The 23,032-nt window shown below is 50.2% G+C and overlaps 3 protein-coding genes across 3 annotated transcripts in view; 1 reads left to right on the top strand and 2 right to left on the bottom strand.

The window, feature by feature from the left end:
* Nucleotides 1-3,062: 3,062 nt before the first annotated feature.
* Nucleotides 3,063-5,300, bottom strand: LOC116408935 (E3 ubiquitin-protein ligase TRIM62-like). The gene has a single exon (XM_031897436.1). It carries the CDS (start codon nt 5,283-5,285, stop codon nt 3,651-3,653), a length of 1,635 nt encoding a protein of 544 aa, XP_031753296.1. The 5' UTR covers nt 5,286-5,300; the 3' UTR covers nt 3,063-3,650.
* Nucleotides 5,301-8,959: 3,659 nt separating this feature from the next.
* On the top strand, nt 8,960-16,387 carry cnga4 (cyclic nucleotide gated channel alpha 4). The gene is made up of 5 exons (XM_018089898.2): nt 8,960-9,119; nt 9,299-9,406; nt 9,926-10,032; nt 11,532-12,527; nt 15,304-16,387. Exons 1-5 carry the CDS (start codon nt 9,001-9,003, stop codon nt 15,693-15,695), a joined length of 1,722 nt encoding a protein of 573 aa, XP_017945387.2. The 5' UTR covers nt 8,960-9,000; the 3' UTR covers nt 15,696-16,387.
* Nucleotides 16,388-17,574: 1,187 nt separating this feature from the next.
* Nucleotides 17,575-23,032, bottom strand: part of LOC116408937 (ecto-ADP-ribosyltransferase 5-like) — a 9,654-nt gene continuing 4,196 nt past the window's right edge. Inside the window, exons 3-4 of the mRNA XM_031897439.1 lie at nt 18,782-18,847; nt 17,575-17,749 (exon numbers count right to left, since the gene is read on the bottom strand). Of these exons, the coding sequence (XP_031753299.1) occupies nt 17,676-17,749; nt 18,782-18,847 (140 nt within the window). The 3' untranslated portion in view covers nt 17,575-17,675. The remainder of the gene's footprint in view (nt 17,750-18,781; nt 18,848-23,032) is intronic.

The following is a 23,032-nucleotide window of genomic DNA, read 5'->3' on the forward strand; positions in this document are numbered from 1 at the left end:
TTTTAAAGCCATAAGACCTCCATTAAAGGGATGGGTGTGGGGGGTCCCTACCAATCCCCCCCCCTCTTTTATATGTTTGTAGCTAATTTGGCCCGATCAGTCAATTTTTGTTCACCAGCTCTCCAGTTTCAATTTCAGCAGCTATCTGGTTGCTATGGCCCAAATGACCTTAGCAACAAGGGAGTGGTTGGCATGAGATACTGCTATATAAATAGGAGAGGGACTGAATGGAAAGATAAGTCACAATAAAACTGTAGCCTGTAGCAATGATTTTTTTGGCTGCCGGGGTCAGTGACCCCCCCCCCCCCCCATTTGAAAGCAGTTCAAATATTGTACAAAGAGAAATAATGAAGACCAATTGGAATTGGCCATCGTATAACATACTAATGATTGCCTGTATAATAAGGGTGATTATCATGAATGCTTTATTTCCCCTTTAGTTATACGGAACCCTTGGCACCCTGTTTTTTTCTCTATTTATTATGTTTCATGTGACTCTGGGAAGGCCTGGCACCTAATGGCTCCCTGATATCATGGCTATGTACGCCCCAACAATTGAAGTAGAAAGAGGGGCACAACGATCACTTTGTGGCCACGCCCCCATACACCACGCCCATTTTACTAAAACTCACCTTTCCCATGGTTGGAATGGCAGCATCAGATACAAAGACAAAGTGGCCCCACCATTCCATGACATTGGGGCCCTAAGGATTTCACAGGCCACTGTGGCACCTGCATTTCATGACAGACTTGGGGGCCCATTTACTAAGCCTGTCACGGTCACCCCACTCTCAGGCTCATGTGACTCTGGGGCGGGGAAACAAGGGGTTACACTCACCTTACACACAGGTTAGACTAACGTCAGACACCCCCAAACACACCACCGCCCCGAAAAACCATTTATATCCCTATACACAAATGTACCACACACTCTCTCTCACTGCAGTTAGGGTAGCTTCTACTAGTTCAACCAGCACTCTAACAGCCAAAGGGTTAAATTACAGCCAAACACACTCTCCTGCCAGCAGTCAACTAGTTAATTAGCAGTTACACAGGCACCTTTCCCTCTTCCCACAGACAAGCAGTTAATACATTGAGGCCAAAGCTTTTATACAGGCAGTGAGTTTATTTTAGAGCAAAAGGACTTATTACATTTAATATTTAATATTACAAAAGTAACCAGTGCTTATACAAAAAAAAGATATGACAAAGACAAACATACACATGCAATACAGTAAATAAAAAAAAAGGTAATAAAACACAGAGAAACCCTATGTACATTACCAACAGGGGTCCCAGGTTGGTGGTTTTCCTGCCAAATTGGGCTACTAATATAAATCCCAGGCGGGTGTCCAAAGTACAAACCCACCAAGGTACAGATTTGGGCTATTTTTTGAAACCTGGGTGGTTTGTAGTTTGGAAAGTAGCCAAACTTTTTTCCCCTAGTAAACTTGACATGCCATCCCATTGCATGCTGGGTAATGTAGTTTATATCTAACAATTAGCCTACAGCTAGGATTAATATAAAACTACAATACCCAGCATGCAACTGGACAGTATAGACAGAGGCTCCATTTTGTATTCCTTTTTGCTCTATAGGGAATGTGATTGTACTGTTACTTTCTACTGGGATGTGGGGCAGTTCTACCCCCTGCTCTATAGGGTATGTGATTGTACTGTTACTTTCTACTGGGATGTGGGGCAGTTCTACCCCCTGCTCCCTGCTCTATAGGGTATGTGATTGTACTGTTACTTTCTACTGGGATGTGGGGCAGTTCTACCCCCTGCTCCCTGCTCTATAGGGTATGTGATTGTACTGTTACTTTCTACTGGGATGTGGGGCAGTTCTACCCCCTGCTCTATAGGGTATGTGATTGTACTGTTACTTTCTACTGGGATGTGGGGCAGTTCTACCCCCTGCTCTATAGGGTATGTGATTGTACTGTTACTTTCTACTGGGATGTGGGGCAGTTCTACCCCCTGCTCTATAGGGTATGTGATTGTACTGTTACTTTCTACTGGGATGTGGGGCAGTTCTACCCCCTGCTCTATAGGGTATGTGATTGTACTGTTACTTTCTACTGGGATGTGGGGCAGTTCTGCAGTTGATCCTTAAGCTATAACTCTCAGGATACCTTGGGGCTGCTGGGAGTTGTAGTTCAACGCACCCTTATGTATATCATGTCTGGGGTTAATGCAACATTCTGAATCCATTTCTGTAGTGACTTCCCAGCTGGACTGGGCACAGAGGGAATTACCAGCCATCCCAGTAACTGGGGAGGGGGCACAGGGCATGGGGAGTGATTATACACTTTAAAAAGGCAGGTTTTCCCACATATATGTAACCCTTTCTTGGCTGTAACAAGCCAACAGCATGGCTAGATAGGTCTAGAGCATGGGGAAGACGCGACTCAATCCTTCAGGATGGGCCTTCACTATGTGGAAGTGACCAAACGGAGCTATGGTGTAGTGCAACTACAACTCACTGTAGCTGTTTGCAGTGCAGAATAACTGGGCGCCAGAAGGTTCTTGCAGTTGAACAGTAGAATTGGTTTATGGTCAGAGACAATGAATATACAGGGTTGGTGCAATATACTCACACACAGCAGTAGCATAGCAATACTCTGGGGACAGCACAGACAGGGGGCACCTTGAGCCTGGGCAGGGTCAGTGCCACCAGGTCAGTTGCCCACTCTGTGGAACAGGCAGCTTGGGTACCCCACTCCTCAGGTTTTACCCCTCTAGCCCCCACGGCAACTCTGGATCAGGGGTCACACACTACCTGCCCCTATGTCTAAACCATTGCCCTACACTGAGGCAACAATGCCTGTCTGGGAGGGACTCCCACAGCTACTTTCCTCTGAGCCAAACTGCTCTCCCTTCCCTCACTATCTCACTTTCCTACAAAGTGCTCCCCAAACCTTGCTATCTAACTGCTCCTCATTCATGGGGTCCCTGTCCCCGACTTCAACAGAGAGGATGACACACTCTGGGGCACATGGCTTACTGGGGCCTAGTCCTGCTCCCAGGCTCAGTGCTCCTTCCCCATTGAGCAAAGGCAGCCAAAGAGGCATCCCCACCCCCTGCTAAGCACTATATCAGAGTGCCATGGGAGGGGTCTCCCTGTTAACCAATAGGCATAAGTGACATAACTGTAAACTGATACAGGGGTCTTTGCCCAGTAACAGCACAAACAGGAAGCTGCAGGGTTTAAAGCCATAGGGACACGTTAACCCTATGAATCCTTACAATTGCAACCCTACAGCTACTATAGATCAGGAGAGTTGCTGAATATGAAGTAATATTAAATAATAAAAAATGAAGACCAATTGAAAATTGTTTCAGAATAGCGCTCGCTGAAATGAAAGAAAGTGAGGGAACAGGGAAGGAAAGGTGGTCCGGAGGGTGGGGCTAAGGTCCAAGGTTTCTGGGGGGCCCTTGGCACCCAGTCTGACACTAAAGTTCTGTATAAAGAGACACCTGAAATCCCCAATGTGTCCCCTAAAATAAGAATCTAAGGCAGGTGGGGAAGTAGGTAAAAGTAATATATAAAGGCCAATAAGCCACCTTACAAACTAACAAGGACCCGACCCGATAGTATCGGACCCCTATCCCATTTCTCAAAAACTAAGGAGCAGGAGGCATTTTCTTTATTCAATTATAGTCACACTGCCCTGCCCTAAATAGAATGCAGCATGGAGGGGCTGCGTGAATTTGGCGGAGAAGGTGTGTAAGTGCCTGATTGGCTCACTCAGCTCATAGAAGGACAGGCGTCCGGCCTCATAGTCCAGGAACACTCGGATTTTACTTGACTGACAGGAAGAGATTGTGTTTGTGTTTTTCTCGTGTGTCACTGTAACTGAGTTACCAGATTTACCCACAGCCCAGGACTTGTTATTATCCCCAATATAGGAGTTATATTCCCTCCTCCCTATACTGGGATAGGCCACACCCACCCGCCAGTTCCCTGATTTACTGCAATCTACATCCCAGTAATGTTGCCCTGACCGAAAACTTACAGAGCTTAACACTTGAGTATAAAGCTGACAATTCTGTGAATTATTAGAGTGACTCATACTTGAATAATAATTCTGTGAGTAAATCATGTTTGGATAATAATTCTGTGAATTTTGAGAGTGACTCTGGTTTGAATTGGGCTGTGAGTAGGAAGCAGATTTCCCATCACCTGATATTGTCAATTGCTTATGAGCCGTGTTTGTATCCATGATTATTGGCTCTTTCCCCAGCCCTTTCTTTACACTTGTTACAATACCCCCTATGTACCTGTTTAATATGTCCATGATCATAACCTCATCCAGATCTCTGGCCTCACAGAGCTTTTTATAGGTTCCCTCTCTGGCCGCATTATCTAACCAGTCAGTGTTCCAGATATCAGCCCCTTCCGATTCCAGTTTCTTTAACAGAGAGAATGGATCTGCCATGTTGCACAGCTCCTCAATGTGCTGCATCCTCTCCGACAGGTTTTCCTTCTTTATTTCCAGCTGTTGGATCAGCTCAGTGAGTGTGAGTGAGAGCTCCTCTTTCTGCCTGGAGATGTCACTCAGGAGTCGCTTCTTTACGGCTTCCAGCTCTTTCCACAGGGCAATGACTCTCTCTGTCCCAGCGGCTGCCACTTCTGCCCCTTCTCCCCTGCGCTCCTGCAGCCTCTGGATTTGCCCCTCGGTCTCCTCTCTCTTTATGGGCAGTTTCTCCAGAACATGCTTTAACTGGATCTTTTTCTTCTCAAAGGCTTCATTCAGAGGTTCCACATTGTGCCCCTTGTGATGCCCAAACCCAGTGCAGTACAGGCAGACACAGACGGCTTCCCCGTGGCAGTAATAATTCAGGAGTTCATCATGTTGGGGGCATTTCCTCTCCCCAAAAGAGCGGGTGGGGGCAGTTAGGATGTGCTTCTCTGACTGGCTGTGCCCCAGCAGGTGGGTATCACACAGAGAGGCCTCACAGTGCAGACAGGATTTAGCGGCAGGTACAGGGGAATGGACACAGTAAGTGCAGAGGATATCGCTCTCCCCCGGCTCGGGGGCAATAGGGATGAGTCGCGCTGCTATGTTACCCAGAGTTCTGTTCCTGGGCAGGGCGGGGCGCTCCGGATACTCAGCTCTGCATTCAGGGCAGGAATAAGCCCCAGAGCCCCCCTGGGAGTCCCATGCTGCCCCAATGCAGCCCCGGCAGAAGTTGTGCCCACAGGGCAGGATTACTGGGTTGGTATAAAGGATCAGGCAGATGGAGCAGGTCAGCTCGTCCCTCAGATCTGCAGTTGCCATCGCTGGAACCCGGAACAGCCTCTGAAAACAGGAAAAAGAAACGAAACTGAAAGCCTTTCTGGGAAACAATTTTCATACCCTGGGGCTTCTGATTGCAACATTAACCCATACAGGGCAGGAGTCTCTCCCGCACAATATCACTATTGGTTGAAGGGAGACTCCAGTCAAAATTGACATTTGACATTTACTTATAGGTTAAAACATAGACAGTAACAGTAAAGTTGGAAGAGACGCAGGAGGGCAAAAATTATGGAACAGGCAGGAAAAGTACAGACGTGGTCAGGGACAGGCCGGGGTGAGAGGCTGGCAGAGTTCTATCCTAGTCGGGGACAGGCCGGGGTGAGAGGCTGGCAGAGTTCTATCCTAGTCGGGGACAGGCCGGGGTGAGAGGCTGGCAGAGTTCTATCCTAGTCGGGGACAGGCCGGGGTAGAGGCTGGCAGAGTTCTATCCTAGTCGGGGACAGGCCGGGGTGAGAGGCTGGGCAGAGTTCTATCCTAGTCGGGGACAGGCCGGGGTGAGAGGCTGGGCAGAGTTCTATCCTGTCGGGACAGGCCGGAGTGGAGAGGCTGGCAGAGTTCTATCCCTAGTCGGGGAACAGGCCGGGGTGAGAGGCTGGCAGAGTTCTATTCCTAGTCGGGGGACAGGCCGGGGTGAGAGGCTGCAGAGTTCTATCCTAGTCGGGGACAGGCCGGGGTGAGAGGCTGGCAGAGTTCTATCCTAGTCGGGGACAGGCCGGGGTGAGAGGCTGGCAGAGTTCTATCCTAGTCGGGGACAGCCGGGGTGAGAGGCTGGCAGAGTTCTATCCCAGTCAGGGACAGGGCCGGGGTGAGAGGCTGGCAGAGTTCTATCCCAGTCGGGGACAGGCCGGGGTGAGAGGCTGGCAGAGTTCTATCCTAGTCGGGGACAGGCCGGGGTGAGAGGCTGCAGAGTTCTATCCTAGTCGGGGACAGGCCGGGGTGAGAGGCTGGCAGAGTTCTATCCCAGTCGGGGACAGGCCGGGGTGAGAGGCTGGCAAGAGTTCTATCCTAGTCGGGGACAGGCGGGGTGAGAGGCTGGCGAGTTCTATCCTAGTCGGGGACAGGCCGGGGTGAGAGGCTGGCAGAGTTCTATCCTAGTCGGGGACAGGCCGGGGTGAGAGGCTGGCAGAGTCTATCCCAGTCGGGGTACAGGCCGGGGTGAGAGGCTGGCAGAGTTCTATCCTAGTCGGGGACAGGCGGAGGTGAGAGGCTGGCAGAGTTCTATCCTAGTCGGGGACAGTGCCGGAGGTGAGAGGCTGGCAGAGTTCTATCCTAGTCGGGGACAGGCCGGGGTGAGAGGCTGGCAGAGTTCTATCCTAGTCGGGGACAGCCGGGGTGAGAGGCTGGCAGAGTTCTATCCTAGTCGGGGACAGGCCGGGCGTGAGAGGCTGGCAGAGTTCTATCCTAGTCGGGGACAGGCCGGGGTGAGAGGCTGGCAGAGTTCTATCCTAGTCGGGGACAGGCCGGGGTGAGAGGCTGGCAGAGTTCTATCCTAGTCGGGGACAGGCCGGGGTGAGAGGCTGGCAGAGTTCTATCCTAGTCGGGGACAGGCCGGGGTGAGAGGCTGGCAGAGTTCTATCCCAGTCGGGGACAGGCCGGGGTGAGAGGCTGGCAGAGTTCTATCCTAGTCGGGGACAGGCCGGGGTGAGAGGCTGGCAGAGTTCTATCCCAGTCGGGGACAGGCCGGGGTGAGAGGCTGGCAGAGTTCTACCCTAGTCGGGGACAGGCCGGGGTGAGAGGTTGCCCCCTGGCTGGTATTTCAACATTGTTGGGCCCAACTCTGCCCTTAGGGCCCACCCTGTAGCTTAGGTGGGAAAGCCGGGCTCCCTCTGGGCCCTTCCCTATTCCCCAATGTTTGTCTGCAGCTCCCAGCAGGCCTCAGGCCTCTCTCCCACCTCCCAGCCAATCAGATCTCTCCTCTGCCTGTATCCGGGCAGAATGATGTCACAGGCAGAAGCAGCTAAGGCACTGGTTGGCCTGAAAGCAATGAGGGCAGAACTGGGGGACATTTTCTCTGCTCCTCTACAACTGCCCGACTGAAATTTAGGGGCACATTTATTATAGTGCATAACATCACCAGTGATATTGCTCATAGCAACCAATCAGATCTTTGCTTTTGTTTTATAACTTGTAGGTGACTGTTCAAATCTAATTGCTGATTGGTTGCTTTGGGTGATGTTGGATTACACATTATAATATATATTCCCCTTAATGTAATGGCCCCCCGGTGTAACGCTAGGTGGGATAAATAAATGCACGGCTCAGGCCTTTACCCCAGGTAGCACTACGTTCTCCACAAACAAGACTTACCCTGGGCTAAAGGTTACACAGAAAATTAGCATTGGTGTGTCAGGGTGTGAAATAGTTAATCTTTTTCTCTTTTATAAAGTATTTGCTCATTTAGTGGGGTCCCAGGCCCTCCCTGCCCCATGTGTCCTCCTCCTTCTGCCTGCCATTGGCTATCTATATACTCGCGTCTGCCCGCCCCCTCAATGATGTCAGAAAGGGGCGGAGCTGCTGCAGGTAAATAAGTAATGACAATGATGACACAAGGTTGGCTTGGGGGGGGGGGGTAGAATTCTAATTTTTAAAAATGATTCCCTTTTCTCTGTAATAATAAAACAGTACCTGTACTTGATCCCAACTAAGATATAATTACCCCTTATTGGGGCAGAACAGCCCTATTGGGTTTATTTAATGGTTAAATGATTCCCTTTTCTCTGTAATAATAAAACAGTACCTGTACTTGATCCCAACTAAGATATAATTACCCCTTATTGGGGGCAGAACAGCCCTATTGGGTTTAATTAATGGTTAAATGATTCCCTTTTCTCTGTAATAATAAAACAGTACCTGTACTTGATCCCAACTAAGATATAATTACCCCTTATTGGGGGCAGAACAGCCCTATTGGGTTTATTTAATGGTTAAACTAAGGAAAATGGGGGCTGAGCCTTATACACACTCTATACAGGAACAGGAAGAAGACAACATGGATGAGGATTTATTTCAGGAAAAGACTGACTTTTACAGATGGGTGTTTTTTCCACCTCAGCCGCTATAACACTGTACCTGGGGGCACTGACTATGAACAGCAGGGGGCTCTCTTCCCTACAAACCATTGGGATAATCACCTGTAACCGTCACCCCCCCAGGGACCCCCATCTGTAGCAGGATTATGGGCAGGGAGGAGCAATGTGCCGCTCATTAGCCGCAGTTATTGGCCATTAGCCGCGCAGCTCTGGGCGCAGGTGTGACTGGGGCTCCCATGGGTGCAGCTCAGGGCAATGTTGCTAAGATTCACCTTCACTCCCCCCCCCGGCACAGAAACTCTGCGTCTCAGGTACAGGAATAGGGAGGGAGCTTCAGCATCACAGGAACAGGGTTTGGGGGGCAGAACCAAAGGAGGGGGGCAGGAAGGTGCTGGGTGGGCAGACTAAAGGGGTCAGTGAGGGGCAGTATCACAGTGTTAGGGGTATTGTATCCCCAGCGCAGTGTTCAGCATCTTGGGTAAGGGGGGGGGGGTTCAGGAGAATAGTGAGGGGGAGACTTAGATAATTAGTTTTTGGGGGGCAGAGTCCCAGCTAAGGGGTTCAGGGCGGTGCAAGAGATCCGGTAAAAGGGCCAAGTGTATTTCTGGGTGCACCTGTGAGGGGTAGGGGGGGGTCAGGAGGGGGCCCAGGGCCATTTTGCAGCCATGAACACCCTGACACAGATGATGTCCCACCGCATGGAGAGGATAAAGGAAGAAGCAAAGATGGAAAAGGAGGAGATTAAAGCCTGGACCCAACCCATGGAGAACACAGTCAATCCCAGGTATGTAGGGACGGGAGGGGGCTAGTATTTCCCAGCTATGGCTGGACTACACATCCCAGCATTCCCTGACAGCCGGCAGCTACTGGAAGTGCTGAAAGTTTTGGTTGAGAAGAAGCTGGAGAGGAACAGAATTGAGATCTGAGCCCAATAAGTAATTCTCCCCACTGTGACTTTCCCAGCACTCGGAACCGCTCGTCCATCCTGGACCCCGCAGGGAACTGGTACTACTGTTGGCTCAACATCATGGTCCTGCCAGTCACCTACAACTGGGTCATCATTATCTGCAGGTAAGGAGTCAGCCACTTGCCCATAGTTGGCCCCACTGAGCTTACGCTTCTCCCTCTGCCCCTAGTAATGTGCCATATACAATGGGTATCTCTCTGGGTAAAGGACTTTAGCAGACCCAGGAGCCCACATCAGGTGCCAAACAGGTTGGGTGAGGAGGTGCCACATGGGTTGGGTTGGCAGTTGGTTCTACTCCTGTGAAAGTGGCATCACTCTGATCCAGGTTGTTTTGCCAGTTGGTTGGTAATTTACTCAATGTTGCACTTAACCTATCACTAACTAGTTCTCACTCACTAGTCCTCACCCTAACTAGAACCTCTCCTTACTGGTACCTTCCCTGCCCCAGGATCCCATCACGTACCCCCCTCCAAGAGGCAAATACAAACTACCCAATTATTTATATTCCATTGACCTCATTGCACCAATGGGAGGAGGCCACACCCCTAGCTGAGAGTTGAATCCTGGGAACCAAGGGAAAGTACGGCCGCAGCTTCATAATAACTAACGTTTCCTCTGCCCAGGTCTTGTTTCCCAGAGTTACAGTACCAGTACCTGCCGGTCTGGCTGAGCCTGGACTATCTGTGTGATGTTCTGTACGTGATGGACATAATCGCCAACTTCCACACAGGTCAGCAGGGGGCGCCACTGGGGCTGGGCACATCCACATTACTGTTTATATGGGAATGTTCTGAGACAATAAAGTACCAATATATTGTATTTGTGACCCCATATGTTGCTTTTACTAAAGGGATTGTAGCCTATACTGGGGTCAGATCATTTATACTGGGGTCAGATCATTTATACTGGGGTCAGATCATTTATACTGGGGTCAGATCATTTATACTGGGGTCAGATCATTTATACTGGGGTCAGATCATTTATACTGGGATCAGATCATTTATACTGGGGTCAGATCATTTATACTGGGATCGGATCATTTATACTGGGATCGGATCATTTATACTGGGATCGGATCATTTATACTGGGGTCGGATCATTTATACTGGGGTCAGATCATTTATACTGGGATCAGATCATTTATACTGGGGTCAGATCATTTATACTGGGGTCGGATCATTTATACTGGGATCGGATCATTTATACTGGGATCGGATCATTTATACTGGGATCGGATCATTTATACTGGGGTCAGATCATTTATACTGGGGTCAGATCATTTATACTGGGGTCAGATCATTTATACTGGGATCAGATCATTTATACTGGGATCGGATCATTTATACTGGGGTCGGATCATTTATACTGGGATCGGATCATTTATACTGGGATCGGATCATTTATACTGGGGTCAGATCATTTATACTGGGGTCAGATCATTTATACTGGGATCAGATCATTTATACTGGGGTCAGATCATTTATACTGGGGTCAGATCATTTATACTGGGATCAGATCATTTATACTGGGATCAGATCATTTATATTGGGGTCAGATCATTTATACTGGGATCAGATCATTTATACTGGGGTCGGATCATTTATACTGGGATCGGATCATTTATACTGGGATCGGATCATTTATATTGGGGTCAGATCATTTATACTGGGGTCAGATCATTTATACTGGGATCAGATCATTTATACTGGGGTCAAATCATTTATACTGGGATCAGATCATTTATACTGGGGTCTGATTTAACCTTAAATTCTTCCCAATGTCCATCTGGTTTCTGCCAAAATCGTAAGACATGGAAGTCATTTTCACCAATGAATAGACAACTTATTAAAAGTAGGTTTAGTTTCCCTTTAGTGGTTTTCTTAGCTCTGAACTTTCTCTTGCCCTCTAACTAAACCTCTAGCAGAGCTGTTTGTGTAAATGAGCCTTGGAGATAAAGGGTAACTAACCCTGCCATAAGATTATCTCTCTGGAGCCTTAGAGATAAAGGGTAACCAACCCTGCCATAAGATTATCTCTCTGGAGTCTTAGAGATAAAGGGTAACTAACCCTGCCATAAGATTATCTCTCTGGAGCCTTAGAGATAAAGGGTAACCAACCCTGCCATAAGATTATCTCTCTGGAGCCTTAGAGATAAAGGGTAACTAACCCTGCCATAAGATTATCTCTCTGACCCTGAACGGTAACGGTTTCTATGTGACTCGCCAACAGGATTTCTGGAGGAAGGGATACTGGTCACCGATCGGCATCTGATTGCCAGGCACTACATATCCTCGTCCAAATTCCGGTGGGATTTAATCTCTGTGTTGCCCACGGACTTCCTCTACTTTAAACTGGGCATCCACACCCCTGCGGTACGGATCAACCGCTTCCTGCGTTTCCACCGGCTCTTCGAGTCCTTTGACCGCACGGAAACCCGGATCCCCTACCCCAATGCGTTCCGGATCTGCAAGCTCATGGCCTACATCTTCGTGGTTATCCATTGGAACAGCTGTGTCTATTTTGCCCTTTCCAGCTTTATTGGGTTTGGTAAAGACAAGTGGGTTCACCCTAATATAACTGACTCTGATTTTGCCCGTTTGGGGCGTCAGTACCTGTACAGCTTTTACTTTTCTACCCTGATCCTCACCACTGTTGGAGACATCCCACCCCCGGTGCAAGAGGAAGAGTGGCTCTTCATGGTGGTGGACTTCCTGATCGCTGTGCTTGGGTTTGCCACCATAATGGGCAGCATGACTTCGGTCGTTTCCAACATGAACAGCGCCGACGAGGCCTTCTACCCGAATTACGACAACGTCAAACTGTATCTGAAAATGTACAAGGTCAACAGAAGTGTGAAGAAGAAGGTCATCGCTTGGCACCAGCATCTCCAGATCTACAAGAAGTTGACCAACGAGAACGACATTTTGCAGAACTTGCCCGAGAAGCTGAGGGTGGAAGTGGCGGTGAGCGTCCATTTGCCGATTCTCAGCAAGGTCCAGATTTTCCAGAACTGCGAGAAGAGTCTCCTGGAGGAACTGGTGCTGAAGCTGAAGCCTCAGGTGTACAGTCCGGGGGAGTACGTGTGCAAGAAGGGGGACATTGGGAGGGAGATGTACATCATCAAGGAAGGCAAGTTGGCTGTGGTGGCGGATGATGGGGTGACCCAGTTCGCGGAGCTCGGGGAAGGAAACTACTTTGGAGAGATCAGTATCCTGAACATCAGAGGTAAGTGGGACAGGACTGGGTCATTAAGTCTTCAAGCCACTCTGTTGGTCCCACATTTGGCCAAGGTTTCCTACAAAGAACATAACAGTCCTGCTGCTACAGATGAGGAAAGTACCATTGATCCTCAAGTCTATCCAGGATGCCCCCCTTATCCTCTCAGTGGAACAGTCCTGGAAACTCGAGGGCACTTGGGCACCTACTGTGTGTAGCCTAAATAGCTGATATTGGTGAGGAAACGTGAGAGTTTGCATTTCAACAGACCTCAGTTCTACACCAGGCAGGACCCGATAGTGTAGTTCCACCTGTGCCGCCTGGTTACACTCTCCCCTTATACTGTATATTGGATGCTCCTGTGTGATTGACACTGGGGGTGAAGTTTTTTGCTGAGAACCATGATTTTGGTGTCCCTGTGTTCCCCCTCTCTAAAGGCCCATAGACCATATTGTGTCTCACCTGTGCCTCCCTGTGGCCCCCCCCTTTCTAAGGGCCCATAGACCATATTGTGCCTCACCTGTGCCTCCCTGTGGCCCCCCTCTGTAAGGGCCCATAGACCATATTGTGCCTCCTTGTGGCCCCCCTCTGTAAGGGCCCATAGACCATATTGTGCCTCCTTGTGGCCCCCCTCTCTAAGGGCCCATAGACCATATTGTGTCTCACCTGTGCCTCCCTGTGGCCCCCCCCTTTCTAAGGGCCCATAGACCATATTGTGCCTCACCTGTGCCTCCCTGTGGCCCCCTCTGTAAGGGCCCATAGACCATATTGTGCCTCCTTGTGGCCCCCCTCTCTAAGGGCCCATAGACCATATTGTGTCTCACATGTGCCTCCCTGTGCCCCCCCTCTCTAAGGGCCCATAGACCATATTGTGTCTCACCTGTGCCTCCCTGTGGCCCCCCCTCTCTAAGGGCCCATAGACCATATTGTGTCTCACCTGTGCCTCCCTGTGGCCCCCCCTCTCTAAGGGCCCATAGACCATATTGTGTCTCACCTGTGCCTCCCTGTGGCCCCCCCTCTCTAAGGGCCCATAGACCATATTGTGCCTCACCTGTGCCTCCCTGTGGCCCCCCTCTCTAAGGGCCCATAGACCATATTGTGCCTCACCTGTGCCTCCCTGTGGCCCCCCTCTCTAAGGGCCCATAGACCATATTGTGCCTTCTTGTGGCCCCCCTCTCTAAGGGCCCATAGACCATATTGTGTCTCACCTGTGCCTCCCTGTGCCCCCCCTCTCTAAGGGCCCATAGACCATATTGTGTCTCACCTGTGCCTCCCTGTGGCCCCCCTCTCTAAGGGCCCATAGACCATATTGTGTCTCACCTGTGCCTCCCTGTGGCCCCCCCCTCTCTAAGGGCCCATAGACCATATTGTGTCTCACCTGTGCCTCCCTGTGGCCCCCCCTCTCTAAGGGCCCATAGACCATATTGTGCCTCACCTGTGCCTCCCTGTGGCCCCCCCTCTCTAAGGGCCCATAGACCATATTGTGTCTCACCTGTGCCTCCCTGTGGCCCCCCCTCTCTAAGGGCCCATAGACCATATTGTGCCTCACCTGTGCCTCCCTGTGCCCCCCCCTCTCTAAGGGCCCATAGACCATATTGTGTCTCACCTTTGCCTCCCTGTGCCCCCCCTCTCTAAGGGCCCATAGACCATATTGTGTCTCACCTGTGCCTCCCTGTGGCCCCCCTCTCTAAGGGCCCATAGACCATATTGTGTCTCACCTGTGCCTCCCTGTGGCCCCCCTCTCTAAGGCCCATAGACCATATTGTGTCTCACCTGTGCCTCTTAGTGGCCCCCCTCTCTAAGGGTCCATAGATCATATTGTGCCTCACCTGTGCCTCCCTGTGTTCCCCCCTCTCTAAGGGTCCATAGATCATATTGTGTCTCACCTGTGCCTCTTAGTGGCCCCCCTCTCTAAGGGCCCATAGACCATATTGTGTCTCACCTGTGCCTCTTAGTGGCCCCCCTCTCTAAGGGTCCATAGACCATATTGTGTCTCACCTGTGCCTCTTAGTGGCCCCCCTCTCTAAGGGTCCATAGACCATATTGTGCCTCACCTGTGCCTCTTAGTGGCCCCCCTCTCTAAGGGCCCATAGACCATATTGTGTCTCACCTGTGCCTCCTTGTGGCCCCCCTCTCTAAGGGTCCATAGATCATATTGTGCCTCACCTGTGCCTCCCTGTGTTCCCCCTCTCTAAGGGTCCATAGACCATATTGTGCCTCACCTGTGCCTCCCTGTGTTCCCCCTCTCTAAGGGCCCATAGACCATATTGTGCCTCACCTGTGCCTCCCTGTGCCCCCCCTCTCTAAGGGACCATAGACCATATTGTGCCTCACCTGTGCCTCCCTGTGCCCCCCCTCTCTAAGGGCCCATAGACCATATTCTCTCTCACCTGTGCCCCCCTCTCTAAGGGCCCATAGACCATATTCTCTCTCACCTGTGCCTCCCTGTGCCCCCCTCTCTAAGGGCCCATAGACCATATTCTCTCTCACCTGTGCCTCCCTGTGCCCCCCCTCTCTAAGGGTCCATAGACCATATTGTGCCTCACCTGTGCCTCCCTGTGCCCCCCCTCTCTAAGGGCCCATAGACCATATTCTCTCTCACCTGTGCCCCCCTCTCTAAGGGCCCATAGACCATATTCTCTCTCACCTGTGCCTCCCTGTGCCCCCCCTCTCTAAGGGCCCATAGACCATATTCTCTCTCACCTGTGCCTCCCTGTGCCCCCCCCTCTCTAAGGGCCCATAGATCATATTGTGCCTCACCTGTGCCCCTCTGGTCTCTGCTCAGGTAACACCTCAGGGAACCGTAGGACGGCCAATATAAAGAGTATTGGTTACTCCGACCTCTTCTGTCTGTCCAAGGAGGACCTGAGAGATGCCCTGAGGGAGTATCCTGATGCCAAGGCCATTCTGGAGCAGAAAGGGCGGGAGATTCTACTGAAGATGAACAAGTTGGATGAGCAGTTGGCCGATGAGCTCGCAGCCAAAGAGCAGGAGCTGGAGATGAAGGTCGGGAGGCTGGAATCCAACTTGGACTCCTTACAGACCAAACTGGCTCGTCTCTTGGCCGAACTGGAATCCAGTGCCGTTAAAATGACCCAGAGGATTAGGCAGCTGGAGTGGGAAATCAGCCTATGGGAGGAGAAGGTGCCAGGGGCCACAGGGGCTGATGGGAAATAGGGTACAGATATGGCTCCTGGGACTCACTGGGATTGGTGCAGATGGGAGACATGTAGGTGCCCACGGAAACCTGCTATCTGCCCCGCCTACCTACTCAACTTCCTGTATCGAGTCAGACAAGCTCCTCCCTTATGTTTCATGCAAGGGAATCTATAGTGCCCTTGGGTAGGTTGGCATTGGGCAACAGCTTTCCCATTAGCCAACCCTGTACTAGAGCTAGGAGTGAGGGCACAGCTATTGGTCAGTTCCATGCAGACCGATTGGCTTCCATCTAATGATTGGCAGCTGAGAAGCAATATAGCAGCCAATTAAATGGCACCTACTGTTCTACTTACAGCCCTATAACCCATATATATATATATATATAACCCATATTCACACGTCCATTCATTTTATTGCGTTAACTTTTATTTACAGAAAATATTACTGGTATTGGGGGCGAGGGCAGTATATGAGGGCAATATGTGAGGGCAGTATGTGAGGGCAGTATGGAACACAGGGGGGGGGTACATGCCCCACACCTACAGCTCAAGGAGGATCATACCATAAACAAATAGCAGCCACTGGCAGATCCCCCATGTGCTGTCCCTTTATGGTACGATCCTCATTGAGCTGTTTATTGTTAAAGGGAAACTAAACCCCAAACAATGTAGGTCTCTATAATAATATATCCCATAAACAGCTCATATCTAAAACCCTGCTCCATCTAAATAAACCATTTTCATATAAATATACTTTTTCTTAGTATGTGCCATTGGGTAATCCTAAATAGGAAACTGCCATTTTATGTACTAAGCCCCGCCCCCTGGGATCATAGGAGTCACAGTGCACACAAACAAGCCAAGGCACACATACATGCTAGGCCCCATCAGCCAATCAATGGGCAGAGTTCTGCCTTTTGCTCCCACACTACTTCCTGTTACAGTTAGAGCAGGTTGGTTCCAGGGCGCGGGGGGGGGGCTCTATACACAGGGTGCAGGGGGGCTCTATTCCCAGGGCGCGGGGGGGTCTATACACAGGGCGCAGGGGGGCTCTATACACAGGGCGCGGGGGGGCTCTATACACAGGGCGCGGGGGGGCTCTATACCCAGGGCGCAGGGGGGCTCTATACTCAGGGCGCGGGGGGGCTCTATACACAGGGCGCGGGGGGGCTCTATACACAGGGCGCGGGGGGGCTCTATACTCAGGGCGCAGGGGGGCTCTATACTCAGGGCGCAGGGGGGCTCTATAGCCAGGGTGCAGGGGGGCTCTATACACAGGGCGCAGGGGGGGCTCTATACACAGGGGCGCAGGGGGGTCTCTATTCCCAGGGCGCAGGGGGGCTCTATACACAGGGCGCAGGGGGGCTCTATACACAGGGCGCAGGGGGGCTCTATACACAGGGCGCAGGGGGGCTCTATACACAGGGCGCAGGGGGGCTCTATACACAGGGCGCAGGGGGGGCTCTATTCCCAGGGCGCAGGGGGGCTCTATACCCAGGGCGCGGGGGGTCTCTATTCCCAGGGCGCAGGGGGGCTCTATACCCAGGGCGCAGGGGGCTCTATACCCAGGGCGCGGGGAGGCTCTATTCCCAGGGTGCGGGGGGGCTCTATACACAGGGCGCGGGGGGGCTCTATACCCAGGGCGCAGGGGGGCTCTATACCCAGGGCGCAGGGGGGCTCTATACCCAGGGCGCGGGGGGGGGCTCTATACCCAGGGCGCGGGGGGGGGGCTCTATACCCAGGGCGCAGGGGGGCTCTATACCCAGGGCGCAGGGGGGCTCTATACTCAGGGCGCGGAGGGGGCTCTATACCCAGGGCGCGGAGGGGGCTCTATACCCAGGGCGCGGGGGGGCTCTATACCCAGGGCCGCAGGGGGCTCTATACCCAGGGCGCAGGGGGGCTCTATACCCAGGGCGCGGAGGGGGCTCTATACCCAGGGCGCGGGGGGGCTCTATACCCAGGGCGCAGGGGGGCTCTATACCCAGGGCGCAGGGGGGCTCTATACCCAGGGCACAGCGCAGAGACTCAGGATGAGGAGAGTTGTAGTTGCACGGAGGATCCTTCCCGTTGTACCTGCACAAACACAAACACAAACACACATTAGTGGGTCACACACAAACAGATTTGGTCCAACAATTTGATTTTTTAATGTGAAATTGGCTTCAGGTCTCTGTGGAAGGGGGCGAAAGTGATTGGCACGTGTGTAGCGCCCCCTGCTGCCCGTTCTACATGCAACTGTGTGTGACAAAGGCTCCGCCCCCTCCTGTACAATAGGGGCCACTAAATGGCAAATGGGCTGACATTCCGCCCCAATTTACCGGCAGTCATGTGAGTGACCCCCCCCAGTTCTATGGAAAATGACTGGTGTAATTCCCTTAGCTGCTCACTAGTGGGGCACCGCCTGCTGTTAGCATGGGGTACTGCAACTAAAAGTCCCACACACCGTGTATAGGGAGCCACCTGTGCCATTATAGGGGGGCGCCACCCTTACATTAACTCTTAGTATGTTACAGAATGGCCTATTCCTAGCAACTTTGCAATTGGTCTTTATTATTTATTTTTCATACTTTTTGAATTATTTTCTTCTAACTCTTTCCAGGTTTTAATTGGGGGTCACTGACCCCGGCAGCCAAAAAACTATTGCTCCATAAGGCTACTATTATATATATATATAATTTTCCTATTATTATTATTGTCCTATTTATATACCAATCAATCATTTAAAGGACTCCCTGGTTACTAAGGTAATTTGGACCCTAGCAACCAGATAGCTGCTGAAATTCAAAATGTGAAATAATAATAAAAAAAAACCCAATAAAAATTAAGACCAATGCAGTATATCATACTAAAGGAAACTCAAGGGGGAAGGGCCCCTGTAATATAAATATCTGCCATTAATATAAATATATCCAGAGTTTGGAGAGTTAGACACAGAGTGGGGGGGCCCTAAATGTCACTAACGGGGGCCCCAGGGTCTGAGCTCACTTTGTGCCAGTGAAGTATGATGGGCCCCAAACTACTACATTGCCAGGGGCCCCATTTTGACAACATGGGCCAAATAACACTAAAGGGCCCTGTTTATAAGGAGATGTATGGGGCCCTCACCGGAGGAGATGGAGGAGGAGGAAGAGGAGGAGCATTGCTCTGGCGGGTTCAGGGGGGACTTCCTGTCTGTAATTAAATAAAATACAATTAGAATAGAACTGAATAAACACATCAGCAAACAAACATTATCATCATCACCATCGCCATCATCACCATCATCATCACCATCGCCATCATCATCATCACCATCGCCATCATCACCATCACCATCATCATCACCATCATCATCAACATCATAATCATCACCATCATCATCATCATCATCACCATCATCATCATAATCATCACCATCATCATCACCATCATAATCATCATCACCATCATAATCATCATCATCATCACCATCATCATCATCGCCATCATCACCATCATCATCACCATCATCATCATCATCACCATCATGATCATCACCATCATCATCGCCATCATCATCGCCATCATCACCATCATCATCACCACCATCATCATCATCACCGTCATCATCATCACCATATCATCATCGCCATCATCACCATCATAAACATCACCATCATCATTGCCATCATCACCATCATCATCACCACCATCATCATCACCACCATCATAATCATCATCATCGCCATCATCATCACCGTCATCATAATCATCACCATCATCATCATCATCATCATCACCGTCATCATAATCATCACCATCATCATCATCACCATCATCATCACCATCATCATCATCATCACCATCATCATCATCATCACCATCATCATCATCACCGTCATCATAATCATCACCATCATCATCATCACCGTCATCATCATCACCGTCACCATCATCATCATCACCATCATCATCATCACCATCATCATAATCATCATTATCTCTTTGTACAGCGCCAGTAACATCCATGTGAATTGGAGCCAATCTCGGTGGAGCACAAAGCCCTTGGGCCCCTGAGTCCCGCAGTCCCGCAGCTCTGGATTCATGGACTTGGTTAAGAAATGCTCAGGCATTGGCTGTGTGGTGCCAGGGGGGAGGGGCTAGGTTGGCGTAGATTTTCTGTGACTGGGACAGTCCTGCCCAACTGATTACATGTAGTGGGCCAGTTATACCCCATACGGCATGCTGGGGGGCCAGTTATACCCCATACGGCATGCTGGGGGGCCAGTTATACCCCATACGGCATGCTGGGGGGCCAGTTATACCCCATACGGCATGCTGGGGGGCCAGTTATACCCCATATGGCATGCTGGGGGGGCAGTTATACCCCATACGGCATGCTGGGGGGCCAGTTATACCCCATACGGCATGCTGGGGGGCCAGTTATACCCCATACGGCATGCTGGGGGGCCAGTTATACCCCATACGGCATGCTGGGGGGCCAGGCCCAATGAAAATAATAATATCATGTAGTGAAGTCTATGGAACCTCTGAGCAGACTGCAGGCCCTATAAATCCTTTGGAGGGCCCCATCCAGCCCGCGGGCCTCCAGTTGCACAGCACTGGGCTGGGGCATCTCAAGATCAGGGTTGGGGGGGGGGATTCTATTTTTACCTGGTCAAATTACCTTTTGGATTGGATTTAAAACCAACGTGACCCCGATTACGACCCATAATATGACCCATAGCATGACCCATAATAGAACCCATAACAGAACCTGTAACGTGACCCATAACAGAACCCGTAATGTGACCTATACCAAAACCCATAACGTGAACCATACCAGAACATATAACAGGACCCCTAATATGACCCAGAACGTGACCCATAACAGAACCTGTAACGTGACCCATAACGTGACCCATAACAGAACCCGTAATGTGACCCATAACGTGACTCATAACATGACCCATAACAGAACCCGTAATGTGACCCATAACAGGACCCATAACAGAACCCGTAATGTGACCTATACCAAAACCCATAACGTGAACCATACCAGAACCCATAACAGGACCCCTAATATGACCCAGAACGTGACCCATAACAGAACCCGTAACGTGACCCATAACATGACCCATAACAGAACCCGTAATGTGACCCATAACGTGACTCATAACATGACCCATAACAGAACCCATAACAGAACCTGTAACGTGACCCATAACGTGACCCATAACATGACCCATAACAGAACCTGTAACGTGACCCATAACGTGACCCATAACATGACCCATAACAGAACCCATAACAGAACCTGTAACGTGACCCATAACATGACCCATAACATGACCCCTAATATGACCCATAACGTGACCCATAACAGAACCCGTAACGTGACCCATAACAGAACCCATAACGTGACCCATAACATGACCCCTAATATGACCCATAACATGACCCATAACAGAACCCATAACAGAACCCGTAACGTGACCCATAACAGAACCCATAACATGACCCATAACATGACCCCTAATATGACCCATAACATGACCCATAACAGAACCCATAACAGAACCTGTAACGTGACCCATAACGTGACCCATAACATGACCCATAACAGAACCCATAACAGAACCTGTAACGTGACCCATAACATGACCCATAACATGACCCCTAATATGACCCATAACGTGACCCATAACAGAACCCGTAACGTGACCCATAACAGAACCCATAACGTGACCCATAACATGACCCCTAATATGACCCATAACGTGACCCATAACATGACCCATAACATGACCCATAACGTGACCCATAACAGAACCCGTAACGTGACCCATAACATGACCCCTAATATGACCCATAACGTGACCCATAACGTGACCCATAACAGAACCCGTAACGTGACCCATAACATGACCCATAACAGAACCCATAACAGAACCCGTAACGTGACCCGTAACGTGACCCATAACGTGACCCATAACATGACCCATAACGTGACCCATAACAGAACCCATAACAGAACCCGTAACGTGACCCATAACGTGACCCATAACATGACCCATAACGTGACCCATAACAGAACCCGTAACGTGACCCATAACATGACCCATAACAGAACCCGTAACGTGACCCATAACGTGACCCATAACATGACCCATAACAGAACCCGTAACGTGACCCATAACATGACCCATAACAGAACCCATAACAGAACCCATAACAGAACCCGTAACGTGACCCATAACATGACCCGTAACATGACCCATAACGTGACCCATAACGTGACCCATAACATGACCCATAACATGACCCATAACAGAACCCATAACCGAACCCGTAACGTGACCCATAACATGACCCATAACATGACCCATAACAGAACCCGTAACGTGACCCATAACATGACCCATAACAGAACCCATAACAGAACCCGTAACGTGACCCATAACAGAACCCGTAATATGACCCATAACAGAACCAGTAACGTGACCCATAACGTGACCCATAACATGACCCATAACAGAACCCGTAATGTGACCCGTAACGTGACCCATAACAGAACCAGTAACGTGACCCATAACATGACCCATAACAGAACCCGTAATGTGACCCATAACATGACCCGTAACGTGACCCATAACAGAACCAGTAACGTGACCCATAACATGACCAATAACAGAACCCGTAATGTGATCCATAACGTGACCCATAACGTGACCCTGTAACAGAACCAGTAACGTGACCCATAACATGACCCATAATGTGACCCATAACAGAACCAGTAACGTGACCCATAACGTGACCCATAACGGGACCCATAACAGAACCAGTAACGTGACCCATAACGTGACCCATAACATGACCCATAACAGAACCCGTAATGTGACCCATAACATGACCCGTAACGTGACCCATAACAGAACCAGTAACGTGACCCATAACATGACCAATAACAGAACCCGTAATGTGATCCATAACGTGACTCATAACGTGACCCTGTAACAGAACCAGTAACGTGACCCATAACGTGACCCATAACATGACCCATAACAGAACCCGTAATGTGACCCATAACATGACCCGTAACGTGACCCATAACAGAACCAGTAACGTGACCCATAACATGACCAATAACAGAACCCGTAATGTGATCCATAACGTGACCCATAACGTGACCCTGTAACAGAACCAGTAACGTGACCCATAACATGACCCATAATGTGACCCATAACAGAACCAGTAACGTGACCCATAACGTGACCCATAACGGGACCCATAACAGAACCAGTAACGTGACCCATAACGTGACCCATAACATGACCCATAACAGAACCCGTAACGTGACCCATAACAGAACCAGTAACGTGACCCATAACATGACCA

The sequence above is a fragment of the Xenopus tropicalis genome, chromosome 2 (genome assembly GCF_000004195.4).
Source record: "Xenopus tropicalis strain Nigerian chromosome 2, UCB_Xtro_10.0, whole genome shotgun sequence".
NCBI lineage: Eukaryota > Metazoa > Chordata > Amphibia > Anura > Pipidae > Xenopus > Xenopus tropicalis.